Source organism: Pezoporus occidentalis, unplaced genomic scaffold, assembly GCF_034315485.1.
Source record: "Pezoporus occidentalis ecotype Australia unplaced genomic scaffold, CSIRO_AGI_Poc_V1 ctg11, whole genome shotgun sequence".
Taxonomy (NCBI): Eukaryota; Metazoa; Chordata; class Aves; order Psittaciformes; family Psittacidae; genus Pezoporus; species Pezoporus occidentalis.
Window position 1 is genome coordinate 17915 of NW_026912886.1, and position 24143 is coordinate 42057.

The following is a 24143-nucleotide window of genomic DNA, read 5'->3' on the forward strand; positions in this document are numbered from 1 at the left end:
TGTCCCCCCTTTCAGCTGCAATCTTGTATCTTGAATCCTGATGGCAGAGGAATAAAGTGTGGCCTCTCAGAGGAGGTAGGAAACAGCGCATGTTTCTCTCCTGTTGTGCTGCTGTAGCTCACACTGCTATAGAGCAGGTGGCTGGTTTCTCTGTAGCAGCTGAACAGTGCTATGGAAGGGAACTTCTTTACACAGCTAAGTGAGGGATGAAGAAACAGTTTTTTTTCCTATGGATGTCTCAAGATGATCAAGATCTGGACCTATTTTCCCATTCTGAATATTGAGCACAGCCCAGTGAACAGTGCATATACTCTGCTAACACCGAACCACTGCTAAATCTGCTATGACTGGGTGGCATGAAGCAGATAAATTATCAGTGCAAAGCAGAAAGTTGATCAGATAAACTTGGATATTGCACTGAAATAAGTAGTGCTCCTAATCTCCATCTCCAGATATGTCCAAGGCTGAAAAAGGGAAGAGTCTCTGGCTCATTAGGGGAATGTTTGCTCAGCTTGAATCTAATACTTGATAGTGCTGTGGCCAGAACTCTGAGCCAGAATATATACATTAAATGTGGTGTTTCTTTGATTCTTGAACTATGGCCCTGGTTTGTGAAATATTTAGTTGTTCATATTGAGTCATCAAAAGTGAGAGCTGTAACCCTTAAGGGGAGTGAAGCCATCAGAAGCTTTCTCTCTCAGGTGAGGAAGTAAGAGAAAAGCAGCTTTCATGAGCTTTATCTTTTTATGGCCCAAACAAGTAAAGTCTGTCAGATTCTGCTGGCTCTCTGATCAGGCCTGAGGTGCTTGGGTGTGATGACAATAAGTATTAGTCGTGATCATGATGTTTTTTGTCCTGTAGATGCAGCTGGGTCTCCCACTCGGATAATGAGTGTCTCAACAGGGGAAGTCTGAGCATTCTTCAGAGACAGCAGGGAAGAGGGTAAATATCTCTCCTTGTCTGATTCTGCTGAATCATAGTCCCAGCAACCACAGGATACAGGAATTGTTCCTCAACAACAAGGACAGAAAGAAGGAAAGAAGCAGAGCTCTGGGTTTGAGAGAGCAGCCAGCAGCTCCGCCAAAGGCCTTGCAATTCACTTCTCTCGTGTGCTTTGTGTTGCCCTAGGAGGTGTTCCCTGATGGCATAGTGCTAGCCAGCAGCAGTGAAACCTCACACTGCTTTCAACAGAGGGTAAAAAGTGTTTCAGTCATAACCAAAGCACTGCTGGATTCTCTGTTAAAAACACCCCAAGACGCCTGTGAGTTAAGCCCAATAAGTTTAATAATTGATGAAACTGTATCAACTGAGAACTACAAAATACAAAGCAGACACAAAAAGTGATGGCATGAAAGTGGGAAGGAATTGTGTCTGTGATGAAAAATGAAAGCAAAATACACATAACAGAGGATATGGGTTCAGATATAACACACACGGTCACATACAACACTGCATTAGTAACAGCATACACAGATACTCATTACACTGGGGATTTTCACAGTTCTCCACTTCATCCCAGATGACAAGTAAACTGATGGGTTTACTCTCTTACATAAATTCGTGTGCACACAACATCATCAGCACCAAAGGTCTGGAAAAGAAATATAAAACAATCAGAAGAGATGGAACCCGCAAACATTTAACACAATTTGGGAGTGTGATTTTAACAATAGTAGTGAGTTCAACAGCAGAAATACATTTTCTTATGTCTTTTGACAGATGAGAGTAAAGAAATGAATCATTTTGGAAGAGGAATGCAATGTAAGTGACCTTTTTTCCCAAGGCACGATGAATTTTGTCAGAATGATAAATGAGACAGAAATTCCCTTTTACTATAGTTTCTTGGCATGCATTTATAAATAAACATGAGAAAAGAAAGAGAATTTGGAATGTACCATTGTTACAGTTAGAAGCAGTTGCGGCACTTTGAACTGGAAATGCCGAGGGTGGAATGCTCAAAAGGTATTCTTTGATTTTTGCAGGTATAAATCAGAGTAGTTCAAATGAAGTCAGTGGAGCAATGCTGAAGAGCAGGAGAATGTACACCTATAACCCGTTCACATCACACTGCTGCAAGATGTTGACACGCTCTGCTAGGACAGCAAAACCCTCTCTCCCAAGCCAGAATGTGGGCAGTGTCAGTCACAGGATACTCTGACCTTAACCAGTGAATTTGTTAACTATGAAGAAGGTCTGAAATGAGGGCATATAACAGAGAGAAATCTAGTGGAGATCAAGTTAAGCTTATTTCACTTGACTAAACATCTATGAGATCTCACAAACGTTTGATCACCACATATCTGAAAGTCACAGACTTACTGCAGACTGTGTCCCATCATCATCCTGTTTCTTACACCAGATTCAGTACCTCAGAGTACCTCTGTTTTCCAGATACTGAGAGTTGGTGTTATATGATGCTATACCATTGACTGAAGCAGTTTCAGACATGCATCTGAAAGCCTGTGGGTTTTAAATCACTCTGTAGTTTTGCATTTAAAAGGCAGTTCTACCACAGCAATATTGAAGTACAGGTTAGCAGGACATTTGGGCAGGACGGTGATTGTGGCAGCTGTCCGAGAAAGCCACCTGAACCCCAAAGTGTTTGTATGTAAGTGAGGTCTGGCAGGCTAAAATCTAAAAAAACAATTAAACATGAAGGAAACAATGGGTGCAAGAGTGAGGAAATACTGACTGCAAAGTCCTTCCTGCTTAGCTACACTGACAGACAGCTCTGGGCTCAGCACTGAGAAGTTGTGAGGTGGGATGTTTGGCTGTAATAACTGCCAAGATCTCACTGAAAAATATAGTTGGGACCTACCCCAGTGTGCTATGAAAATTCAGCTGGACTTTATTTGTTTTAATGCTTTCTACACCTGGTTTGGCCAACACCTCTTTGAAAGGACTTGGCTTTAAAACTGACTCCGGCTTTACTGAGGAGAAAAGTCAGCTAGTATTTTTGAGATTTAATGCCTATAAATAGCACATCACATCTATCAATATGTACATTTTTAGCTTATACATGAAAATATCTGAAAATTAACATGAAAGGATGCAGATAGGTCTCCGTTGCCCGCAGCTCCATCTGCCAATACCTTTACTATGGCTTCCTTCAACCTTTCCAAAATGAAACACAAAGGTGAAATGATCTCAGCACAAGGTTTGCCAGAAAAAGCAAGTCAGAGCCAAGAGAAGCCAGGGCTTCAGGTTGTCTGTGGAGACTGGAAGGCCACTGTGATGGTGATTGTCTTTCTGTCTTTGTACGGTACATTCAGGTGCTGTTCAGCACAGTGAAGTTTGGATCCCCTGCTGCTGTTTCAACATAAATAATAGTAAACCAGGTTTTGTGTTCTGTTGTTCAAGAGCTGGCCCAGGCCCAGGCTGACAGTTGGAGCTGCACAGCTTTGCAGCCACATCTTGTGGTGTGAGTGGGTGCCACATCAGCCAGTTCTAATGAGAAAGGCTGCAGCAGCAGTTTGCCAAAACTCCTGGAACCTCCCTAGTAAATTTGTATCTATTCTTTTGGGAAATGAAGAGATAAACTCCTTCCCCCTAAACCTGTGCAACAGCACTTATTCTCACAACAGGTCAGCAGCTGTATTGAGAGGGAACAGTGCAGGGAAGAGTAGACTGCAATAGATGCGATCCATACTGCAAGCCTGTCTAGGGTGCCGTCCTAAGATTGAGTATCTAGTTCTGAGACCACGCTCCTGGGCAGATCTTGCTCCTAAGATATCCATGGAGCCTGACTGGCAGCTTCCTTGCAAGACCCACAGGAGGGAGTGTGAAAATAAAGGTAAGAATCTGTGGAGGAAGAAAAGAGAAACAGTAACTTTCTGGAAGAGCTCAGTAGCGTGGATACACCCAGAGCACTGCAGAGGCGGCCAGTGCACTGTATGTACACAGAGACTGACTGTTGCGCACTCACGGAGTCACAGCGTGACATGCTTGTGACAAAGTGCAGTGGCTGTTCGCTTTGTACTCCCAACATCCAGCTCCAGCTGGACTTCTGCATCTTTGAAAATCTCAGGCAAAAGCCTGCATTTAAATTGCTCTGCCAGGATAAAAACTAACTGTGAAAAACATGGACATACCTGGGGAACCCCAAAACTATACTAGTCTTAATCAGTTGCTATACACAAGAATTGTCATTCTCCCCAACACAACAGCCTCACAGTCTGGGAAACGACTATGATTTCACACAATCATATACTTAAATCTAGAATGTAAAAAGAGAAAGTTCATGCAAAGCCCAATTATAATTACTCTGGAGTTCCATGTAGCCACTGGGCAATTCTCAAACAGCCAAGCGTCCTTTCCTTGAGGACCCAGCTTTGGTTATGTGGCCTCTGACCTGTTTCAGGAATAAGCTGCGTATTTTAGCACTTAGATTTTGTACCTTATACCCATTCATATAATTAGCAACCTAATTCCATACTGAAGCACATAAATAAATGGCTTTGTACATGGTTTAAATGTGGACTTATGTAAAAGGTGCTTCCCTATCTTATTGCAATTTACTAGCATTGTTGATAAAACTCCACTAAATGTTTCTAAACAAAGCAAAGAGGAATGTGTTCAAACTTGCTGCATTCCTTTTCTTGTGGTTACCCACAGAAGTGTCTAATATACAGCTGGGACCAAGCTGAGGTGGAAGATTCAAATCAAAAGGTTGCTACTCCTCTATCCTTCGCACTTAAATCCTTGTATTCAGCGGTAAGATGAAGCAGTGTCTTTAGGTAGACATTAAGTGTCTATGGTTCTAATTGTAGATTGGAAAGAAGTGATAGTTCATATCAGAACAAGCAAACTTTAAAGATTTCTATGACCCAAAGGAGTAGAACTTCCTAAGAAAAAAGAAAGAGCGAGCAATCCTGGGTATATGGTTGTGAAGTTTCACCGAAGCAACTCAAAAAAAGCGCAGCACCACCAAACTGCAGTTAAAGTCTAATGAGAATATGAGGGATTTTCAATCAGCACCTTCTCGTCAGTTTGCAAAGGTCCCACTTACGTTGCAAAATGCTACAAGGCTTCTATCTAAATCTAAAATAGGATTTTGTATGTGCAATGACTGCAAATTACTTGTTGTCTTCACTTGGTTTGTCGTAATCTGTAGCTTAGCATCCAAAAGCACCCTGCAAACAAAGCCCTTGCACAGGGGGATAATCCAATACATCGACCTCACTCCATCCACTCAAATCTGATGACCACTGACATCAGTAGAGATTAAAACAGAATTACAGGGCAGTAATGTATTACTGTATGAGTAAATCTGCTTTTTGAAGGCCTTCTTTATAAACACCTGATGAGGAGCCTTTCTGGTAAGTGGAGCATACAGTATAGTTACAAAGAGTGTCGTGGAACTAATCACCTGCGAAAGATCACTTCTGTCAGTATGCAGAATCCTGTTATCTGCTCCTGACTGACCAACCTGAAGGGGCAACTTGCTAAAGGAAGACAGAATACACCAGCAGACAAATAGAGAAGCTATTCCTTAAATGGTCAGAAAAAGCTTTGTTCATGGACAAGTCCAGGTCCTCAGAGTCATGCAGCAAATGAATGACAGAGGTAAGTACATGAGACAAAGGTAATCTCCCGTAGTAAAGACAGTACACAGCAAACATTTAAGCTGCATGCAGGATCAGATGCATCCAAGATGCAACTGGCTTTGGCTTCTTTTTCTGCTTATATGCTTGGGATGTGACTCAGACCAGGCTGTACCACTGAGCAGGGGCTGCAGATCCCTAAGCCCCCTTGTAAATCTGCTCATGGAAAACAGTAAATTAAAGCATTAGGTCCACGCAACACATATATATGCATTATTACAGGCTTCCAAACTTTAATCAAGGCTGCTTTAACAAGGTTCAGCAACAAAACCCCCCTCATAATGACCTCATTATGAGTGGACCCTCCTTTTGATAACTGATTTTATTTAAGATCACTCTCCAAAACTATAGAAAAGTTAAACACTCAGGGGGTTAACATTGTTCAGTACAAGGCTTAGGCACATCACAAATCTCAGCACTCGGCTGCAAAGTGTCTTTCCAAATTCACATTGACCCTTCTCACCTACTATGTTTAATTTCCGAAGCCAGCAGTATCATTTAAAAGATGTTCACTCACTCATCTAAGCTCCACAGTTCACCAGTTTTAATCAACTACAGCATGATTTTTAAGGGGAGGGAATGAAGAATAGAAACCATGCTTGAACCCCCCTAATGTTTTGATCTTTGACCCTTGCTATAATTGATTCTGAGAACCCCTGTGTGATATGTGAACTGTGCAAAATGTGCTCTGAGGCTGTTTTTAAAGCTTCACTTCAGTAATTGCCCACTTTAAAATGTCTGTGTGTTACAGGTTAAAGTAAAATCTATAGAGCATGAACAGCCATGAAAGCAGCAATGCAGGTAAAGTTTGAATAGAACTGTTTCTCATTTGAATAGCTAACATTTGGAAGCAACATCCTTTAACGTTGTAAAGAGCAGACCTTTTGTTCTTCTGACTTACAGAAGTGATTGATAGTTCATTAATGTCCCTGACAAAAACACACAGCAACAGCAAAAACCTTATAAAAGGGAAGAAAAAGCCTATTAAGAACAGACTTATTCCCAGGTCCTAAGTTTCAGACAAGAAAAGGTAATATATATTTTTGTGTTACATTCTGATCAAATGCTAATCCAAGTAGAGTTTATGAATGTGGAGTTGTAAATACAGATATCCTGACTCTCTGTATGTATTATAGTCTTGAAATACAACACAATTTACAGGTACAGTCAAGACAAGCAGACGCGGACTTTGGTGGGGATCTATCCTTTTCACCCTCCCTTGCTTGTATATTCCATGTAATTTTTTTATCTACATTGTCCAGTACTTCTAAGAATGCAGCACTGAAATCCCAGCAAATGCATCAGAGATCAGAATAACCAGCACTGATGAGAGGAGTTGCAATGTTCTAACACACTCACAGCACCTTTTCTATAAAGCAGAACTAAACCCAAACTTAACTCATACCTGAAGGTAAAGAAAAACTTTGCTAACTAAATAGTTTGTTCCTAGCATCTGTGTACCAGAAGACATGAAGTGACAGGGAAGACCATCATACTGCTCCAACGGAGTGTATTTGAAGAACATAAGGAATTCTTCTGCCAGGATGCAAGAAAGATGGATAATTATACAGTAATATGGTTTCTATTTTAGCTCTGTGGTAGTCATGACAATTCAACACTGTTTTTTTTTATTCATTTATTATATGTGATAGTCAATGCATTTTATTAAACATGCTGTGTTGGGAGAAAAATGTATCCCTCCACTAAGAAAATGTCATAATCAAATGGACCCCCTAAGCAATGCAGCATATTAGATCAAAATGATGTGGCAAAGCTCCAACATTTATGCAGCCAGTATTAGCAGAGTAACACTCATTCCTTACCCCCTGCCTGTTGCCCCAAGCCTTTTTCTAATTCCTGCCTCAGTCTAACACATTTCAGATTCCTTCTTGCAACTTTTTCCAGATGGGGTATGCATTTTCTTGATTTCTTCTGCAAATAGCTAAGAAGGAGACCCAAGACTTGTTTAAAGATTCTTTTGGCTAGAGAAACAGGAGCAGAGATTGCGAGAATAAGCGTCAGCCTTACAGAGTTCTTAACCTGCTACATCCCAGGCTCTGCCCCATGCCGACAGCTTCCTAGCTGCAGACATCTAGAAGTTCACAAGTTCTCTGCTTACTTAAGGTGCCCTGCAGAATGGCAATCGGGGAAGCTTACCAAAGCACATCAGAAAAAGTAAAGGAACAGAAAATACTTCTTAGGTAAGCAGGAAGGTTTTAGAAATGTGAAGATAGGAATTGCTAAGCAGTTGAAGTGATATGGGCAGCAAACCTGAACGAGAATGAATTTCAGGTCCTGAAGAATCCTAACAAAGCTGGGAGGATGGATGAATTAAAAAAGGAAGACAAAGAAAGATCTCTTCTCTGCACTGTGATCTCAGTTCTGAAGATGTAAGTAGGATTTTGTAGACTCAGATCCAAGGAAAATTTCCAGGCCTAAGATAAAACAGTTTATGTTGAATCTTTCTTCAGTGTAGTGATGAAAAACACAGTTGAGAGGCAAGAGATCAAAAGGGTGTCAATGCTAAGAGCTCCTATTCCTACTTTGTTCCCTGTTAAGAGTTGAGGAGCATACCTCAGCCAATCCCTACAGGTAGTTTAGCTTTTAAGGCCCAAATAATGGTCAAATGCCATCAGGGGTTAAAAATCTTTGTCCTGATGACCAATAACTTAATATTTGATAAAGCAAAAGAAGCCATTATGCTCAAAAAAAAAGGAGAATGGAACTGCATATTATACTGAATAGTAAAAGACACAGAATGATCTGGATCACTTGGAAGCAACCACTATGTTTTCATAATGCAACCAGTGAACATAGTCCCAACTTGCTGAAGAGGGGAAGGGGACTCAGAAACCAGGAACATTACTCGGGATCACAAGCAGCTGAGTGAGAGTTCCCGAAAAAGAGTTAATACAGTCTTTGCATATAAATCAGAATAATTTTAGATAAGGGTAGGGAGATGAAGTCACCACTCCATGAGGTGCCAGTGGATTGCCAGCCAACCAGTATGTGTGGTGATGGTGTTCAGAGTTCAGAAAGGAAATTGATAAAATGGAGGGGGTTATAAAAGCCCTTTATATTGAAGAGCTCAAGGTCTTCCAATGGTTTTTAAAACAAAAAGGTTCTTCCAAGGTGGCCTGATCAGTGCTGTTAAGAGAAGTATTTGCAATAACAAACTTTTGTCATACAATTTAGGTTCTTTTATACACAACATGTAATGACTGGAAGTTGAATCTAGGCATTTACAGATTATAAATAATGTGTATATTTTAATGGCAAGGAAATTAACCAGTAAAACAACTTAGCAGAAGTTGTGACTGAGTTCCTACAAATAGAAATATTTCAACAAGAAGGAAGTTTTTCCTAATTTATATCTAATTTGGAAAATAATTACTTCAGAAAGGCTCAACAGACTGTATTTTACAAGAAAACAGGTTAGATGGCTTTATAATCTTTAAATCACTCTGGTTTCTTAACCAACCTCCTTCTTCTTCCCCAACAGCTTAAGTTCACACTGCTGATTGCAGGAGGCAATTGTATTCTGACTGGCCTCCTTGCTTTGCTTGGAGCAGTTCACTTTGTTAAACAGCACCCTCACTAGTTTGGTGCTTAAGCAGTAAACTGCAGAAACATTGTTAGAAAGCTGGAAAAATAAAAGTTGATAATATATTTTGTCCACTGCATTATATATAAAGATCTGAAGCAGAGATCAAAGAACCTGGCTTCCTAAAGCTTTTGGATAATATAAAGAATTCCAGTGGTTGACTCAAAAGAAATTATCCAGAACTGGAGTGTTCGTTCAGTAGAAACCAGTGTGATTTCACTAACAGCATACACCTCCTCACGAGGGGCGGGTGAAAAGTTCCAAGATGTCTGGAATAATATGAACACCTTAAAAGCTTTTTGTTTATACTTGGTTAGGTTTGGGTCTGGGTTTGTTTCAGATGCAATCTTAAAAACAGAGCTCCGACTGCTTTAGAGAAACACTGGGGAGACTGTCTTTTAAAGTGCAAAGGTTTAGTAACTGTGATATACACCCTCCCTGCTTTGATGTTTTCTTACCCATCACTCCGGCAGTCTCTCTTCCATGCCCAAACTGATGAGGCGTAACAGTCTAATCGACCATTTATCCAGAATTCACTCGTAAGAACATGTGCAATAAAGTGATTCTGAACTCAAGCTGAACTGTGCTACTTGTAACTCAGAGAAACTGTTTTTATCCACTCCTGGATATTGTTTCATTAATGAAGAGTGATGGCTGAGGAAAGATTCAGGGAAGAGAACTCAACTCTTAGAGCAATAAGAATGACATAAATAAATAAAGTGCACATGATTCATGGCATAAGTGGGGAGGCAGTTGCAGAGGTGCTGCTCAGCATGCCTACAGTAACCCTGCTGCCCTATGGAAGGTCACACAGGAGTGAGAGGAAGTTGGCTGACAGCAAATGTGCAAATCAGTATATTTTAAGAAACTCTTACAGGCAATTCTAAACTGGATTCAGAGGTGATCAAAGGGCTAGTGAAGGTGGCAGAGATTAGGGAGGAATTATATGTTCTTCATAAACAGAATGAAATTAGAGCATGCTAACAACATGCCACATCTTTCCTGATATACACCTGTGACTGTGAATAAGAAGCAACATATTATACACATGCCTAAAAGAGACGGATCTCCAGAAATGAGATCAAATGCCTTGATCTCACTTTCACCACAGAAAATCTGCAATAAATCAAGCAAATCCTTTGATGGTGTTGTGAATCTGCAGAGCAGAAGTGGCCCACAAGTGATTATTCAACCCGTGAAAGTATGGCAAAAGCCAGAGCAGTAAAATACGAGTGAGAACCTGCACACATCTTCATTTGTTCTTAAAAGAAAGATTTAAAAAGAAAGGGAAAAAGTGATGTACGAAAATGATGTAGAGGAAGATTAAAATGGTAATTTTGCAGATGGATTTAAGTAAGGAAAAAAAGGAAGTCGCACTACATGGTAATGAAAAGCTGTTAATATGGTGCATGTGTTGTGTGGGTTCAAGGGTCTTACCAAAATCAGCTCATCATTAGCTAATTCTCGAGTCCAGTACGTTTTGGGACCATCTCCCTCAATAAGAGTTTGTTTGCAATAGATCTTGTTTTCATTCTCCCAAGTGGCCAAACTCTGCAGGCAAGAAAACCATTAGGAATAACATTAATTATACTCCCCAGCAGCAGAGAGACAACAATGAGCAGTAGTGAGAATAATTGGGGCAGTAAAGCAGCAACACATAGGTAACGGCAAAGGGCAAAAGCGATCAGTGGAAAAGTGGTGATAGCAAAATTAAGGTGTGAGGGGGCATTTTGGAAATAGGTCTGTATTAGTAAACAAAGTAATCATAAATGTCTCTCTTCAGTGCAAATCTGCATTTGTTTCCAAATTAAAAAGCCAGTTTTCATAAAATGCTTGATGTTGAAAAGCATCATTTAGAAATGTGATAACAGTGTCGACATTCCCAAGCATCTTTGTACACATGTGGTTTGATCTGACATGGTATTTATCACTACAGAGTTCCCTTAGCATAAAAGCATAAACAATCACATGTATCATGTTGTGGTCATAAATGATGCAGCATTTGTCACTTACACCCATTCATGTTACACGGCTCTGTGCCAAGGTAACTGTGTATTAACCACTGAGTCTGCTGACCACCTAGAATAAATCACAACTAAATTAAAGGAACTTGGTTAGAACTCTAGTGTTTGGGACATTCCTTTTTGTAAGGTTGTTGGTCTGGAGATTGAAATATCCTTGATAAAGCATTTCAATAACTACTATGAAACCACTGAAAAAATAAATAAAGAACCCCAAAACAAGCCAACAAAAGTAAATACAGGATTTTGTTTGAGTTTCACAAACAGGCAAGCCCTGACTCTGTTGCTTTTCATTCGAGCACTGAACTATTATTCTACAGTGCAATTGAACAGCTGTGCAGAAGGATGCCCCGTAATGAATGTGCAAGCAATCACTTTATAACTGGCACATGGGAGACATTCATCAGTCTGTGATCATATACATACACATATGTATACATGTGTGTGTGTGCATATGCATGCATAAATTCAAGTTAACACTTCCCAGACTTTCCAAGGGAAACAAACTTTACTTTGATTTAAAACTAGCTGTTTACTTTATAAATATATTAGCAAAACAATAGCTTTTTAAGCCAACAGGCCACCTCAAGTGGCAGCTACAGGAGCCTTGTGCAGTACAACTCCATCCTGCTTGCTCTTTGTCTGTATGAACAATGGATCAAGTTAGTTGGCAGAACAAAACCCTCCACCCCATAAAGTGTGTCAAAATCTATCACCCGTCAGCAGTTTTGCCAGATATTGCAAATTACATTCTGAAGTATGATTTTATGATCTGTCAGTTTCTGCTCTGTGGGCCCATCTTGGTGAGATATACACAGCACTACAACTTATTCCTCATAGTGGACTATAAATAATTTCACAACACATGGAAAAAATTTACTACTTCACAAAACACATTTCTTTCAGATTTTTCCAACTTTCATAGCTTGCAGCTGTAATTATTGTTTTTCCATCTGCAGCAATAAATCCTTCTCTAGAAAGCAGGTCACATTTATTGTATACGTGTTATTCATGGAGACACTAAAATACTGCTTTTGCTGAACAAGATAAATTAATGAAGCCAGCAACATTTCCTGAACAAACTGTTAAACACACAAGAACTCATCATAGAGACCAAGTGGATGTTCTAAACATTCACTGACTCCCTATTGCACCCCAGACACTAAGCTCTGCATTTTTAGCAGTGCAAATGGTCTCAGAATCTGGCCCAAGCATTAGCAGAGATCGTATTTTGGAAAGCAGAACATTTAACCATCATAGGGTACTTTTAAAACTGTATTCTCCTTTGGGAGGACATTCAGATACTCCTTATTCTTACTTCTTTTATGTACTTTTCTTGTAAGTGTGAGAGTAAAGTGCCTGAGGAAAAGAAAACTAGCCCATGAGCCTGGGATAACTTTTTTCACAAGACAACTATGATCACAGAGCAGCTCTCCAGTACTCCAGGTCCCATGTATACAGAGTAGTACAAAGCTGATGTTGGGTGCTGCCAAGTTGAAGTCCCCTCCACAACCATAGAAGTGGTTACAAAGGAGAGGAGCAGGGGCTCAGAGAATTAAGCCCCAAACCCTTCAGTGAACACCTTCTAATACACTTTTGCGTGGGGAGATGGAAACGGTATCTATATGGTGTTTCTGCTGGTATAACACTAGCTGAAAGTCTGTCTTATACTGTTAGAGACTTCCGTGATCAGCAAACTGCAGACATGTAAGTTTTGGAAAGGGAATGAAAGAATTTCAGCCCCAGACTAGTAACAGTCTGCAGTCCTGCTTGTGAGCTCTGCTGATTCAGTTTGGGACAAAAGTTATGCCAGGTTTGTGCACTATCCTGACCCTTGAGGTCTCTCTTTCTCCACCGTTCCCCATGCTCCTTGTCAGGGACAGAGGCGGGGGAGAGCTTTAGCTGCAACTGAGCTCTCCAGGGAAGAGGGAAGAAAAAAGAGTTTGACAAAACCCTGCCAACCAAGGAGAAGCAAGTACTCAAACTCTGCCTTTTGGACCTGCCATGCCCTGTTGCCTTCACGTCTCAGTTTTAACCTGCAAGAGGGAAAATGTTGGACAAGAGGCAAGAGGAGCTTTGACCACTAAGAACCCACAAAGAGTGTTTCTGTAAAGAGGATGGTGGGGAGCGATGCCACTGGCCAGGGACGCAGGCAGCAGAAGTGTTTGTCCCGTCTAAAAAGAACTTGGTCACACACATACGCACACACCCCCCAGCTCTCCTCCTACCCTGCACTTTCGTCCATCCACCGTCTCCTCCTCAAAGCTCTCCCCGATTTTGAAGTTGATCTCGGTGGTGCGGACAGTGGTGGAAGTTTTGATGTAGAACTGGTCCCCATCCTGGCGGATCTCCACGTGGGGTTTGGAGGCGGCAGCCACCGCCACCTTCCTGAGCATGGCATTGACACCTGGGCGAAGCGGGGAGGAAGCAGAGCTTGAAGCCGCCAGCCGTGCCCTGCTCTGAGCTCGCCCACCACCACGCAGAGGCACCGTGCGCACCCCCACGGCAAAGCTCCCTCCACGCACCCGCCGCGGTGGGGAGCTGCGCGGGCGGCAAACGCGGGGTCTGCAGGGGTCCCCACGGCAGGATCCCCGGGGGAGGACCGCCGGTGCTCGCCGGTGAGGCTCTGACCTCCCCGGGCAGCGCTGGCCGCGCTCTCCCGCCCGCGGTGGGCTCACGGAGCTCTCCCGGGTGCCCAGCCTCGCAGGCAGCGGGCACCGGAGCGCGGCCCCGGCTGCAGCCCCCTCCCCGTGTTCCCCTCCCGCTGCCCAGCGCCTCACCCAGCGCCTTGAGGAGCTCGTCGAAATTCTCGCTGCTCCTCATCTTCCAAGTGCCGGCGAAGTTGGGCATGGCGGGGCGGGCGCTGCGGGCGGCGGGGAGGCGGCTCTGCTGCTGCTGCTGCTGCTGCTGCTGCTGCTCGCTCTGCCGCTCGGGCACCTTGTGAGCGGGGCGGACCGCGGCAGCGGTGGGGAGATAGGGTCACACCCACCCGGCCCCCACCCCTTCCCTCGGGGCCAGCGGCACCGCCGGCCCCCTCATGCCTGCCCAGACATGGCCCTCCTGGCTGTCCGTCCATCTGTCCATCCATCCATCCGTCCGTCCGTCCATCCATCCATCCATCCAATCATCCATCCGTCCATCCATCCATCCATCCATCCATCCATCCATCCATCCATCCATCCATCTGCCCGTCCATCCATCCATCCATCCATTTTCGTCCGTCCATCCATCCATCCATCCATCCATCCATCCATCCATCCATCTCTTCCTTCCAGTCCTCACAGCCTGCCTGCTGCCTCCTGGAGTTCCCCAGGAAGGAGAGCCTGATAGTCACTTGTCCCTCATCTGGGGTGGACATTGAGGACTTGATGAAAGACCCCAGAGGCAGTCAGGGAAGGGAGAGGGCAATCCAAACAAGAACAGCCTTTCCGGGCTCATGCTGTGTTGATCCCCTCTACAGGAGGGCTCATTCCACACTAGGCCTGAGCTCCCCAGGCATGCAAACCACCCAGCCTGGCAGGTATGCTCCAATGTTGCTAACCTGGAAGACCTGCAGCCCTTTCCAAGGTAGGAGATTACTGTAAGGAATCTGTCACTGCCCCCTGATCCAAGCCTGCCCCTTCAAGAAGGGTGACGGACAAAGACATAGACAATGTCTGCGCTGTTCCCCAGTCACAGCCACACACTCCTTGCTGCTCTGCGCTACTTTGGGCACCTGGAGGGTATAGCTGTGGAACTGGAGGATATTCCTAATGCATGCAAAAGAGCAGTGCCCATGGTGGTTACAGGCTTTTATGGAGAAGCACATCAACCTATTTCACACTTATTTAAATTAACACCAGTTTCCTAAAGATTTGAGTGCTGCTCTGTGCCTCTCAGACTTTTCAGACCATTTCCATGACCAATCCCTCAGTTTCAGGTCAAAGATGCCAGATTAAAGCTCCTTATTGTTCCTTATTGATTTATCCACATGATTAAGGGCAACAGAATTTGATGGGTTAAGACATATGGAGTTTTTCTGCTGCTGTTGTGTGTAAGGAAATACTCAGAACGTTAGAGGTCTGTGATTTCCCACTCAGAACAGAGCCAGATGTATTTTAATTATAGGAAAACCTTTGCTGAGCCAGCTTCATGGTACATTCACAACCACTCTTCACTTGTTAGACTCACTCTGTAAAATGAACAAGCTGGTTACTTGAGATATGTATAAAATGTGTTCACTCCTGGAAAATATACAGATCTGGGAGTTACTTTAGCCATATGTTAGGCAGGATTCTCCAGTTCCTATATAGTGAAATTTGCCCTCACTTCTTATTCCAGGAAGAGTTTTACCTGAGTAAGAACCATAGAGCAGAACCACTCTTTTCCTACTGGTATTTTTCCCTTGCCTTTTCAGAAGGATACCCTTGAGACCTGGCATGGTTCTGTACCTGAAATATTTTGATGGACATGTGCTTTTTTTCCCCCAAAATAACAACTTCAGTGAGGAATATCTGTTTTCAGTAATAGGGTTTCTTTGAAAAGCAAACCAAACCAAACCCAGGAAACAGAGCATGAAGCATTTTTCACTTCCTAGCAAAGGAAAAAAGGATTAATCCCCATCTGAAATACTTTGTTTAAAGATTTCCAATCGCCTCAAAAAACCTCCAAAACCAACAAGCAAACAAACAAACAAACAAAACCCAAACCCAAACCCACAAATAATTTCCCTATTGCAGGTAGATTCAAGTCTTACAAAGAAAAGGCCGCAGGTCCTGAAAACCCAATCTGTGTATTGCTACAAAACAGTGAAGAAAAATCCTGCTCAGTCCCTCAGTTTCAGGTTCCCAATTGCTCAGCTGAAAACATAATACCATCATTCAGGCTTGCTTCCAGAACTCTGCAGAAGATATGTATACATGGAACTTAGGGGAAGTGATCTGGCTCACTCTTTGCAGGACAAAGTCCTTAGCTACTTGTGATAATAAGTGTGTGTAGCATAAGCAAGGTAGGGACCACCTATCACTACCCGAGAAAACAAATCAGCCCAGAAGATTTTAAGGGGGACAATTTATTCTTTAAAGAACCACCGAAGTTCTGTAAGTGTTCCTTTGTTTGCTGCACCACAGGTATGAACAAGAACTATTCCAGTAGATGTTAGCTGTGAGAGTCTAAGATATATCCATTGATTTCTAGGTATTGGACTGTGGCCATTGACCTATTTCATGAAGATGTGGAGAGAACCTTCAGAATACCCTGCAGCTACAGGGAACACTACAGCAATAGCAGTACAAGGAGCTGTTCATCCTAAATACATAGATATCACATTACATTGCAATTTACATGACAATCTTATCTAAATACCAAGAGTTACAGATTCACATATACAGTACATTTCCTAAAATAAAAACCCAGATACACCCTAAGGTGTGTAAACTGGCTCTGTCTGGCAATATGTACCCATTCACACCTTATTCACAGGGAGAGGCAGTTTCACTCAAGCACTGCATATGTGGACTCACCAACTGTTTGGAATTAGACCTCAAAGCTCAACCACAGAAGGAATTGTGTCTCTCTGAGGTTGAGGGGCCACTGCTGCTGACACAGGCTGGAGACAGGCACCTTCCCTTTCACCAGCAGCTCTCCATGTATACACAGTAGCTGAACTGATCACCAATAACCATCCCTCCCTTGCCCTTTGAGTTGCATTTTTCTTTGTATCTTTTCTATACACTTCTTTCCCTTCATTTTAAATAATCTATGTTTTTCCTCTCTATCTCAAAAATATGCCCTCACATTTCTAATAATAATCAGAATGATATAAAATGATATAAAATAAAAAATAATAAGGATATAAAAGTTGGTAACAGTTGTGTTTCTATTTTACAAACTGTGACCATATCAGTTTGCTCAATGCTATCGGATCAATTTGCATGGTGAACTTTTTGGAGGAAAGGGAAGAAAATGATAAGGAAGAAAATATGGAAAGAAGCTGAAAGGAAAGGAAAACAGAGGTAGGGTGTAAGACCCGTAAAGAATATAGCACTGTTATAATAAGAAAAAGAAACTAGAAGGGGACAGAATGTGAATTAGGATCAGTTTACTGCATGTCTTGAGTCATGCAACTGAAGGACAGAAATGGTACCACTGCACCAATTCTCTAGTGTAATAAAGTGAAGGTAGCTCCACTGAGATCAGAACGTGATACCAATTTATATCAGCTGAGAGTATTGCCCATGGACTTTAACCCTCTTCACAGATCCTTATCCTAGCACAGCAGCAATAGATGTTTATTAGGTCATGCTGAAATAACCCAGACTAAAAGGCAGTTTTTCTTTTCTTTCAGTCTCCTCCTGTATGTAATTTCCCCATTAATGTTATGGAAAGCAGTTTGCTTTTCAAAACATCCCCCTCAGCAGTTTTTCCCCTTGGCATTTATTTTATTTACCTGAATCCCCTAAGGCTGATCCTTCCCTGCAGATGGACCTAATTAATCTTTCCAACGGTGCCCCTAAGACAAAAGAAAGTAATATATGTACAGATGGGACTGGGGCACTCCATCATCCATCCAAGTAAGTGACCAGTAATGTGACCAAAACTATCCCCTTGAGGTTATGGACTGACCACTGGGAAGTCACATGAGGCTCGGTGTAAACAATAGATTTTATTTACTAAGGTGGTACCTAGAAAAAAAAAAGCTTGGTTTAAGGAAGAATATAATAAATTATTTCTGACATTAATAAATTATACAACTGGAAGGCAAATTACCATTGTAAATTTATCTGCCAAATGATTTTACAGTGGGCCTCCAGCATGACAATAGGTGAAATGTAATACAAATGTATGCAGAGTACACAGCATTTCTGTACTGTTGCCTTGTACCTTTTACTGCACTCTCATCAAGCTGAAAGAATACCCACTATTCCCAAGCTAAGACACTAGAGGGATTTCCAGTCCCAAGTTATCCTGTTGGCTTTTGAGACCTAGCTAGTAGGAAACTAAATGAATACTTACACTGGTAAAGGCAGACAGCAAAGTGTTTGTCAATTTTATGTTCATTAAAAGCAATTAAATATTATCATTTAATTCCTTCCCTATAATGTTCCCTTTCAAGGTGAACTAACTGATCCCTGTTCTCTGCCACAGTCAGACTTTAAGCTGGCCACCTGCTTGCCTGACCTGCTACAAGAATACAATAAAATGGGGGATTGTTTTCTTAACCAAAGTGAAATTTGCTGCTTTTACTTGGAAAACAAAGGGAGTTTGATTGTGTTTTCACTTGGGCATTAATTCTGCAGACTGCTGAGCAATTTGATCCTGATCCAGCAATGCGCAGTGGCAATGCTGGTAACATAATAACTAGGAACTGTGTTGTAGAGATGCTCCAGGGTGCGTTTTCCTGGGCCAGTACCAGAATAAACCCACAAATATTAGCAGAGAGGAAAATCAAGATCACTCAGTCTCAGACTAATATTCTGTCTGTAATATAAATTATTTTAAATGACTGCTTTGTAAAACCACTTGCAAACTGCTGAATGGTTGTGCAGAAGGGTCAGACTGAATAACCAGCATCCAATATAGATTTTAAGTAGCTGGACCTTTTAATGTACATGCACAGAATCTGAGCATTGACTGAGAATGATAGGAACATAAGTGACATTACCTTCTGGCCAAACTGTCCAGCCATCACCAGCTGCCTTGAACACTTCTGTCTCCCAAAAGTCAGATTCTGCATGTGGCTTGGCAGCTTAAATGGAGTTAACAGTCCCAAAGCCCCTTTGGTTCAGATAAAGCAACAGGGCAGAAAGTAACAGTTTTGAAGCCACATTAACAATCTGCAAGTTTAAAACACAGTCTTGTATGGATAGGGAAAAAAAATCTATTGACGTGATTAAACAGAGCTTTATGTTTTTGGGGGTAGAATAATGCACTTCAGAAAGAAAAAGAAAAAAGAATGTATTGAATTTCAGACTCCATTACAGTTGAGAATGGCCTGGGAGTGAAAGTCATCCTCTGTGAAGAGCCTTACACATGTTTGATAGATTTTGTGATTCTGTCAATCAAGGATGGCTCTCTTTCCCCAGTTTGTCCTTTACTGAAGGAAGCTTAATGAAATAGTGTATTCAGAGTGATGCAACTAATTTGGGGGATGCTTCCCTTCAGCCCAATTCCTTTGCTTCAGCCAAGATAATGCAAAGCTCTTTAAGCAGTAAAATCACTTGCACTTGCTCACAAGCAACTTAAGGCAAAGACTAGGCTAGGAGACCAAAGGATCTGAGGCAGACACTTCCTGGGCTCCTGAGGCTGGGACACACTGGTCTACATAGATCTCTAGGAAATAGAATCAAACTATCTCTGATCCAAATAAGCTTTCACAGGTATGTCCAACAGTCACAAATGAAGTTACTGTTCCCCTACCAGAGGCTTTTAAATAAATAGCTCATATTATGTATTTAGTAGATGTCTCCAAATGTGCATTTGACTCAGGCAAGGAGTAGTGGTGTTGAAGAAGCAGCTTTTAAAACCCAGCCTTTCCTTTGAGCTACGCCTGGTAATGTCCCTTTGTGGTCACAACAAACTGAACCACACTAGAAATGTGGGAGCAGTGCTCTGTGTGTCACCCAGCCTTGCCTTAATACTGGGGGTTGTGACAGTGCTGAAGTTTCACTGCGATATTGGAAACACTCCCTGTAACCGCTAATGCAGAAAAGTTGCTTCTTTTTCATGAAGGGGTTATCATGGTGTCAGAAATCAGTGATTTTCACAGAAGATTTAGGGAATTCTGTAAGTCTCATTTGCTTGAACAAAAGGCATTAATAAAGCCGTAGCTGTCAATATAAAAGTAATCAAACTGTGTCAGCTCTTCTCTGAAGACAGCACAGGTCTATTAAGATTTACTTCCTCAGGCAGATGGACCTCCTGATGCATGGCCTTTGGAGACTCTTAGAGGATCTTCCTCTCCAGGGATAGAGGACTGTGTTATTTTTTCCAAATGTCCAGAAGAAGGATGAGTGAATTCAAAGGAATATATTCTCATTTAGGTCTGGAATGAACTCCCAACAGGGCCATGTCCTGAAGCTATAAAGGCCAAGCCATTTGCACAATCCTAGGTTTTACTCTGGTGCCCTGACCTTTGTGTATATGCTAAATTCAAAAGCTTTCCACTACATCTGGCAGACAAAAAGAAGATGAAGAAAATTAATTTTCTCTTTCCTAACACAACAGAATATTCAGCATTCCACATAAATTAGAACCAGGAAATAGGGATCTCATCCGCTAATTCAATTTAAAATTCCAAATGTTTTTGAAAACTTTTTCATCAGCCTATTTCAAAACAATAATAAGCCAAAGGGTTTGGAGTTACTCCTTACCAATGAAAGCAACCATGATTCTACTAGTTCCACTAAAGATATGACATTTATACTGCCAGAAGATGAGGTCTAGGAATATGCAAGCCGTAGGTGTTCTAACTCTCTCAATCCTTCTCCCATCTTTGTTTTGTCCTGCTAAACTTTGCTCAGAAAATGACCTTGAGTACAACTGCTCCTTCCATTGTTAACCCTCTGACCTTCTAAACTAACATCCTTTGCTCTTTCTAATTTAGAAGATTTCTGGGCCTTATTAACTAAACAGGCCAAGTGACCGTTCCCAACAGAAACCAGAGTCTCTGACAAGGGGGTTATTGTTTTCCAGGCTTCCTCCCTAGTACTAGATCTGCAGATTTCGGACTGAAAAGCAATAATGCAGACATTCTTTGTCTAAACATTATCTGGAAAGCATCAAGATAACTCAAGCCACTTCCTCGTCAATTAAGATTACAGGGGTCATCTCAAGGGACCTAAGTGATTATGACCACGATTTTCAAACAAGGATACTGAAATATGTACAAACTATATCATGAGGTATCCAAGTAAAAGAACCTCAGTCTTTAGAATTAATAATAATCTGAACTCCCACTGAGGTCAGTAAAAGGAGAAGGTAATCAGCACCTCTATGAATCGCAGTATTTTTACCTATGTTCCTCACTCAATGCACAGATGAAGAGCTGAAAGCAATCAAACTGGGAAAGTATGAACACAATTCTCCAAAGAAGAAGCCGTATTTGGGCTTCTCAATTTATAGTTTAGGATCCACATGATTTTCAAAAGGGTTTATGAGCAAAGCACCTATTTCTGAAAATTCCCTTTCCTTTAGGTAAGACATGAAATGCCTGATGTTCTGAATGGCTGCTCAGGTTCAGGGATCTTCATAGATCCCTGGAAAAGCAGAAAATCTGGCCCAGATACAGGGACATACTACCTGGGGCTTCAGTCCCTTAGGAACAGCAGACACAATTTTACATTCATGCAATCCCTTAGTACAAATGAGACACTTTCTACAGAATTTGCCTCGTTTTTCTCAAGAGCCCCTTCCTCATTCAAAATCCAAGAAATCCACTTCTGTCTCAGGATCAGTTCGAACTCTATTTTAAAGATAATGGCAGCAGCTGGAGTACTAAGGAGGCTGCAGTTTCTCCCTTCAGCACCACCTAGTGTCACTGCGCCCACATGTAGCTGGTCCAGATGCATCCCAGATGCATTCGGCCTTGAGCAGTTTCCTTTGAGCATCTTCCATCAATAATGTTAACAGGAAAAACATGGGAGAAGGACGGGATATTATGTTGAGTAGTTTAAAGATATCAAATCTCAAAGTAAGTAGGTGAAATGCTACAACTGCATTTCAGAAGGTATCTACATAAAAGCTGGCATACAAACAACACAACGATGACTATATAGGTACACTATTAAAGGGAATAGGTACACTCAAAACTGGGTTGTGCTGATGTAATCTCCACTTTTCAGAAGAAAGCTGACAGAAAAAGGGGCCACAGTGAAGCTGCGGGGATATTTAAACTTTTATTTTACTATAATACTGGTTTAATTTGCAAAGAGCACCAACATCTTTCCATTTCAGAAATGGGAACAGCCATCCCAAACCACAGATTGTAGAGTGAAAAGCTGAACGCTTCCTTTTGACCATTAGCTGTTGTGGGTCACTGAATAAAGAGCACGCTCCTCATCTGAACTCAATTTCTGCCACCAGAGTGTCAGATGGCTCTGGCTTTCCAACCATACAAGAGAAAAAAAGGGGGGAAAAGGACAAAAAAGAATGGCATTGTTTGTTTATCATTCAGAGTGCTTGTGTCTGGGGAGGTGGTTTATAAAAGTAGAAATGTCATTATGTGCACATTTTAAAAGCAATACTAAGTCTATGCCTACACCCAAAAGAAACATTCAGTAGTTCCATAGAAACAGCCAGACCTAAATCAGAAAAGGACCTATGAACACAGACATCACTAAGATTTTTCAACTATGCACTGTTTTTTACTACTGCCTTCAAAGACCCTCCCAAGACTGAAGTCCCTGTTGTGCCAGATGCTGTAGATGTAATCATGTCTACATTTGTTCATTCATAAATAATCGTGAATGATATATTCTTGGTACAAACGAAACAGTGTATGTATCTGGGACCCAGGCTGTTGAACCTCTGCTAAAATGAAAGCTACAAATCTAAGCAGAATTTCTGAAGAGAAATGGAGCCCATATGTCAGAGAGATAACTGCAGATTATCACAGCTGGAAATGAAGAAATTGTAGTATATTGATTAATTTTGATTTTGCTTAATGGGCTATGACAGAAAGCCACTAAGCTGAATGCATCCTCCTTTATGGAACAGGAGGGGTTCTGCCAAGATAATAATACCACTGACTTCGAATGGACTCTCTCTAATGTTTTTTTGGTGTTTCTGAAATTCCATGATCTATTGCCACAGTACAAGTGATGAAAAGACTTAGACTAACCTTCTTAGAAAGAGAATTTAGTAATGGAGGCTACTATGCTGAACAAACAGATGTTCCACTATCAGAAGCAAGATTACTGGAAAAACTGCCTATGATATAAAACAAAAGGGAAAGATTGGTAAATATCAAGGCAACTAAACTGTATTCAGGAGCTTCTTGTGCTCCAGGAATGTGAATTCACTATCTGTTAAGGACTCGATGCACTATGGTTTTCAGCAAACTGTGGCATAGGTGTAGCACAGGTGTGGTATAGGTGGCATAATCCTTAGGCAGTCAGCCTGTGGGATACCAAATACCTCTGCTTCCAGGTGCCAGATATGGGAGCTGTACCTGCAACGCAAGAAACTGAGGGGTAGGAGCATTGATCAGTGGAGGGAACTAAGAACTAGAGAGGATTCAGCACTTCTTTTCAGTCATCAGGCAATGATGCTCTCCTGACAACGCACACAGGGACAGATTGTGGCAGCAGCTACAATTATCTCAGTCCACTGTGATTTGTATGAGAGGTTTGCTGGTCTTCTCAAGTGACACCAGCAAACCTCTCTGCAAAGGAACAACACCTTGCTTATCATTTTGAGATATCCCAGTTCCAGAAACAATATTTGCCTTTGGGAAATGGGCAGAGCACCATGGACTGAATAATGAAACATTTACATTAACTCATTCGAACAATTATAGACACCAAAAAAGAAAAGGTTCCCCATCCCTTTGAAGGTAAACAGCATAAAACCTCCTCCTGACTTTCTGCTGTTAAATCAGACCTGCATTCTCATGACTTATTTCTTGCTCCAGAAAGACACTGCCTGTAGCTGTGGTCAGACAGAATATACTTTCACAACAATCTCTAATGCACATCCTGTGGTATTTAGTCTAATGACTGTGACAGCATAGTTTGCTGCTGGCTAAAGGTTTCAAATTCTGTTTTATCTGACAGATCTAAAGGCTTGGTTGTACCATACCCACATGCAGTGAGTGGTATGACACTGACTACATATATTATGCTGCACTAGTCTCTTTAGCTAGGAAGAAACCCCAGAAATAGATGTAATGTGTTACTGGCTCAAGCTATTACCTCCTGCATCTGAAACGATTCACCT

General features: G+C 41.7%; 1 protein-coding gene across 1 annotated transcript; it reads right to left on the bottom strand.

Annotated features, from left to right (window-relative positions):
* Positions 1 to 1266: 1266 nt before the first annotated feature.
* CRABP1 (cellular retinoic acid binding protein 1) lies at positions 1267 to 14162 on the bottom strand. Its single transcript, XM_062625557.1, has 4 exons — positions 14009 to 14162; positions 13457 to 13635; positions 10645 to 10758; positions 1267 to 1591 (listed from the first exon to the last, which is right to left on the bottom strand). Exons 1-4 carry the CDS (start codon positions 14076 to 14078, stop codon positions 1541 to 1543), a joined length of 414 nt encoding a protein of 137 aa, XP_062481541.1. The 5' UTR covers positions 14079 to 14162; the 3' UTR covers positions 1267 to 1540.
* Between the last annotated feature and the right edge of the window lie 9981 nt (positions 14163 to 24143).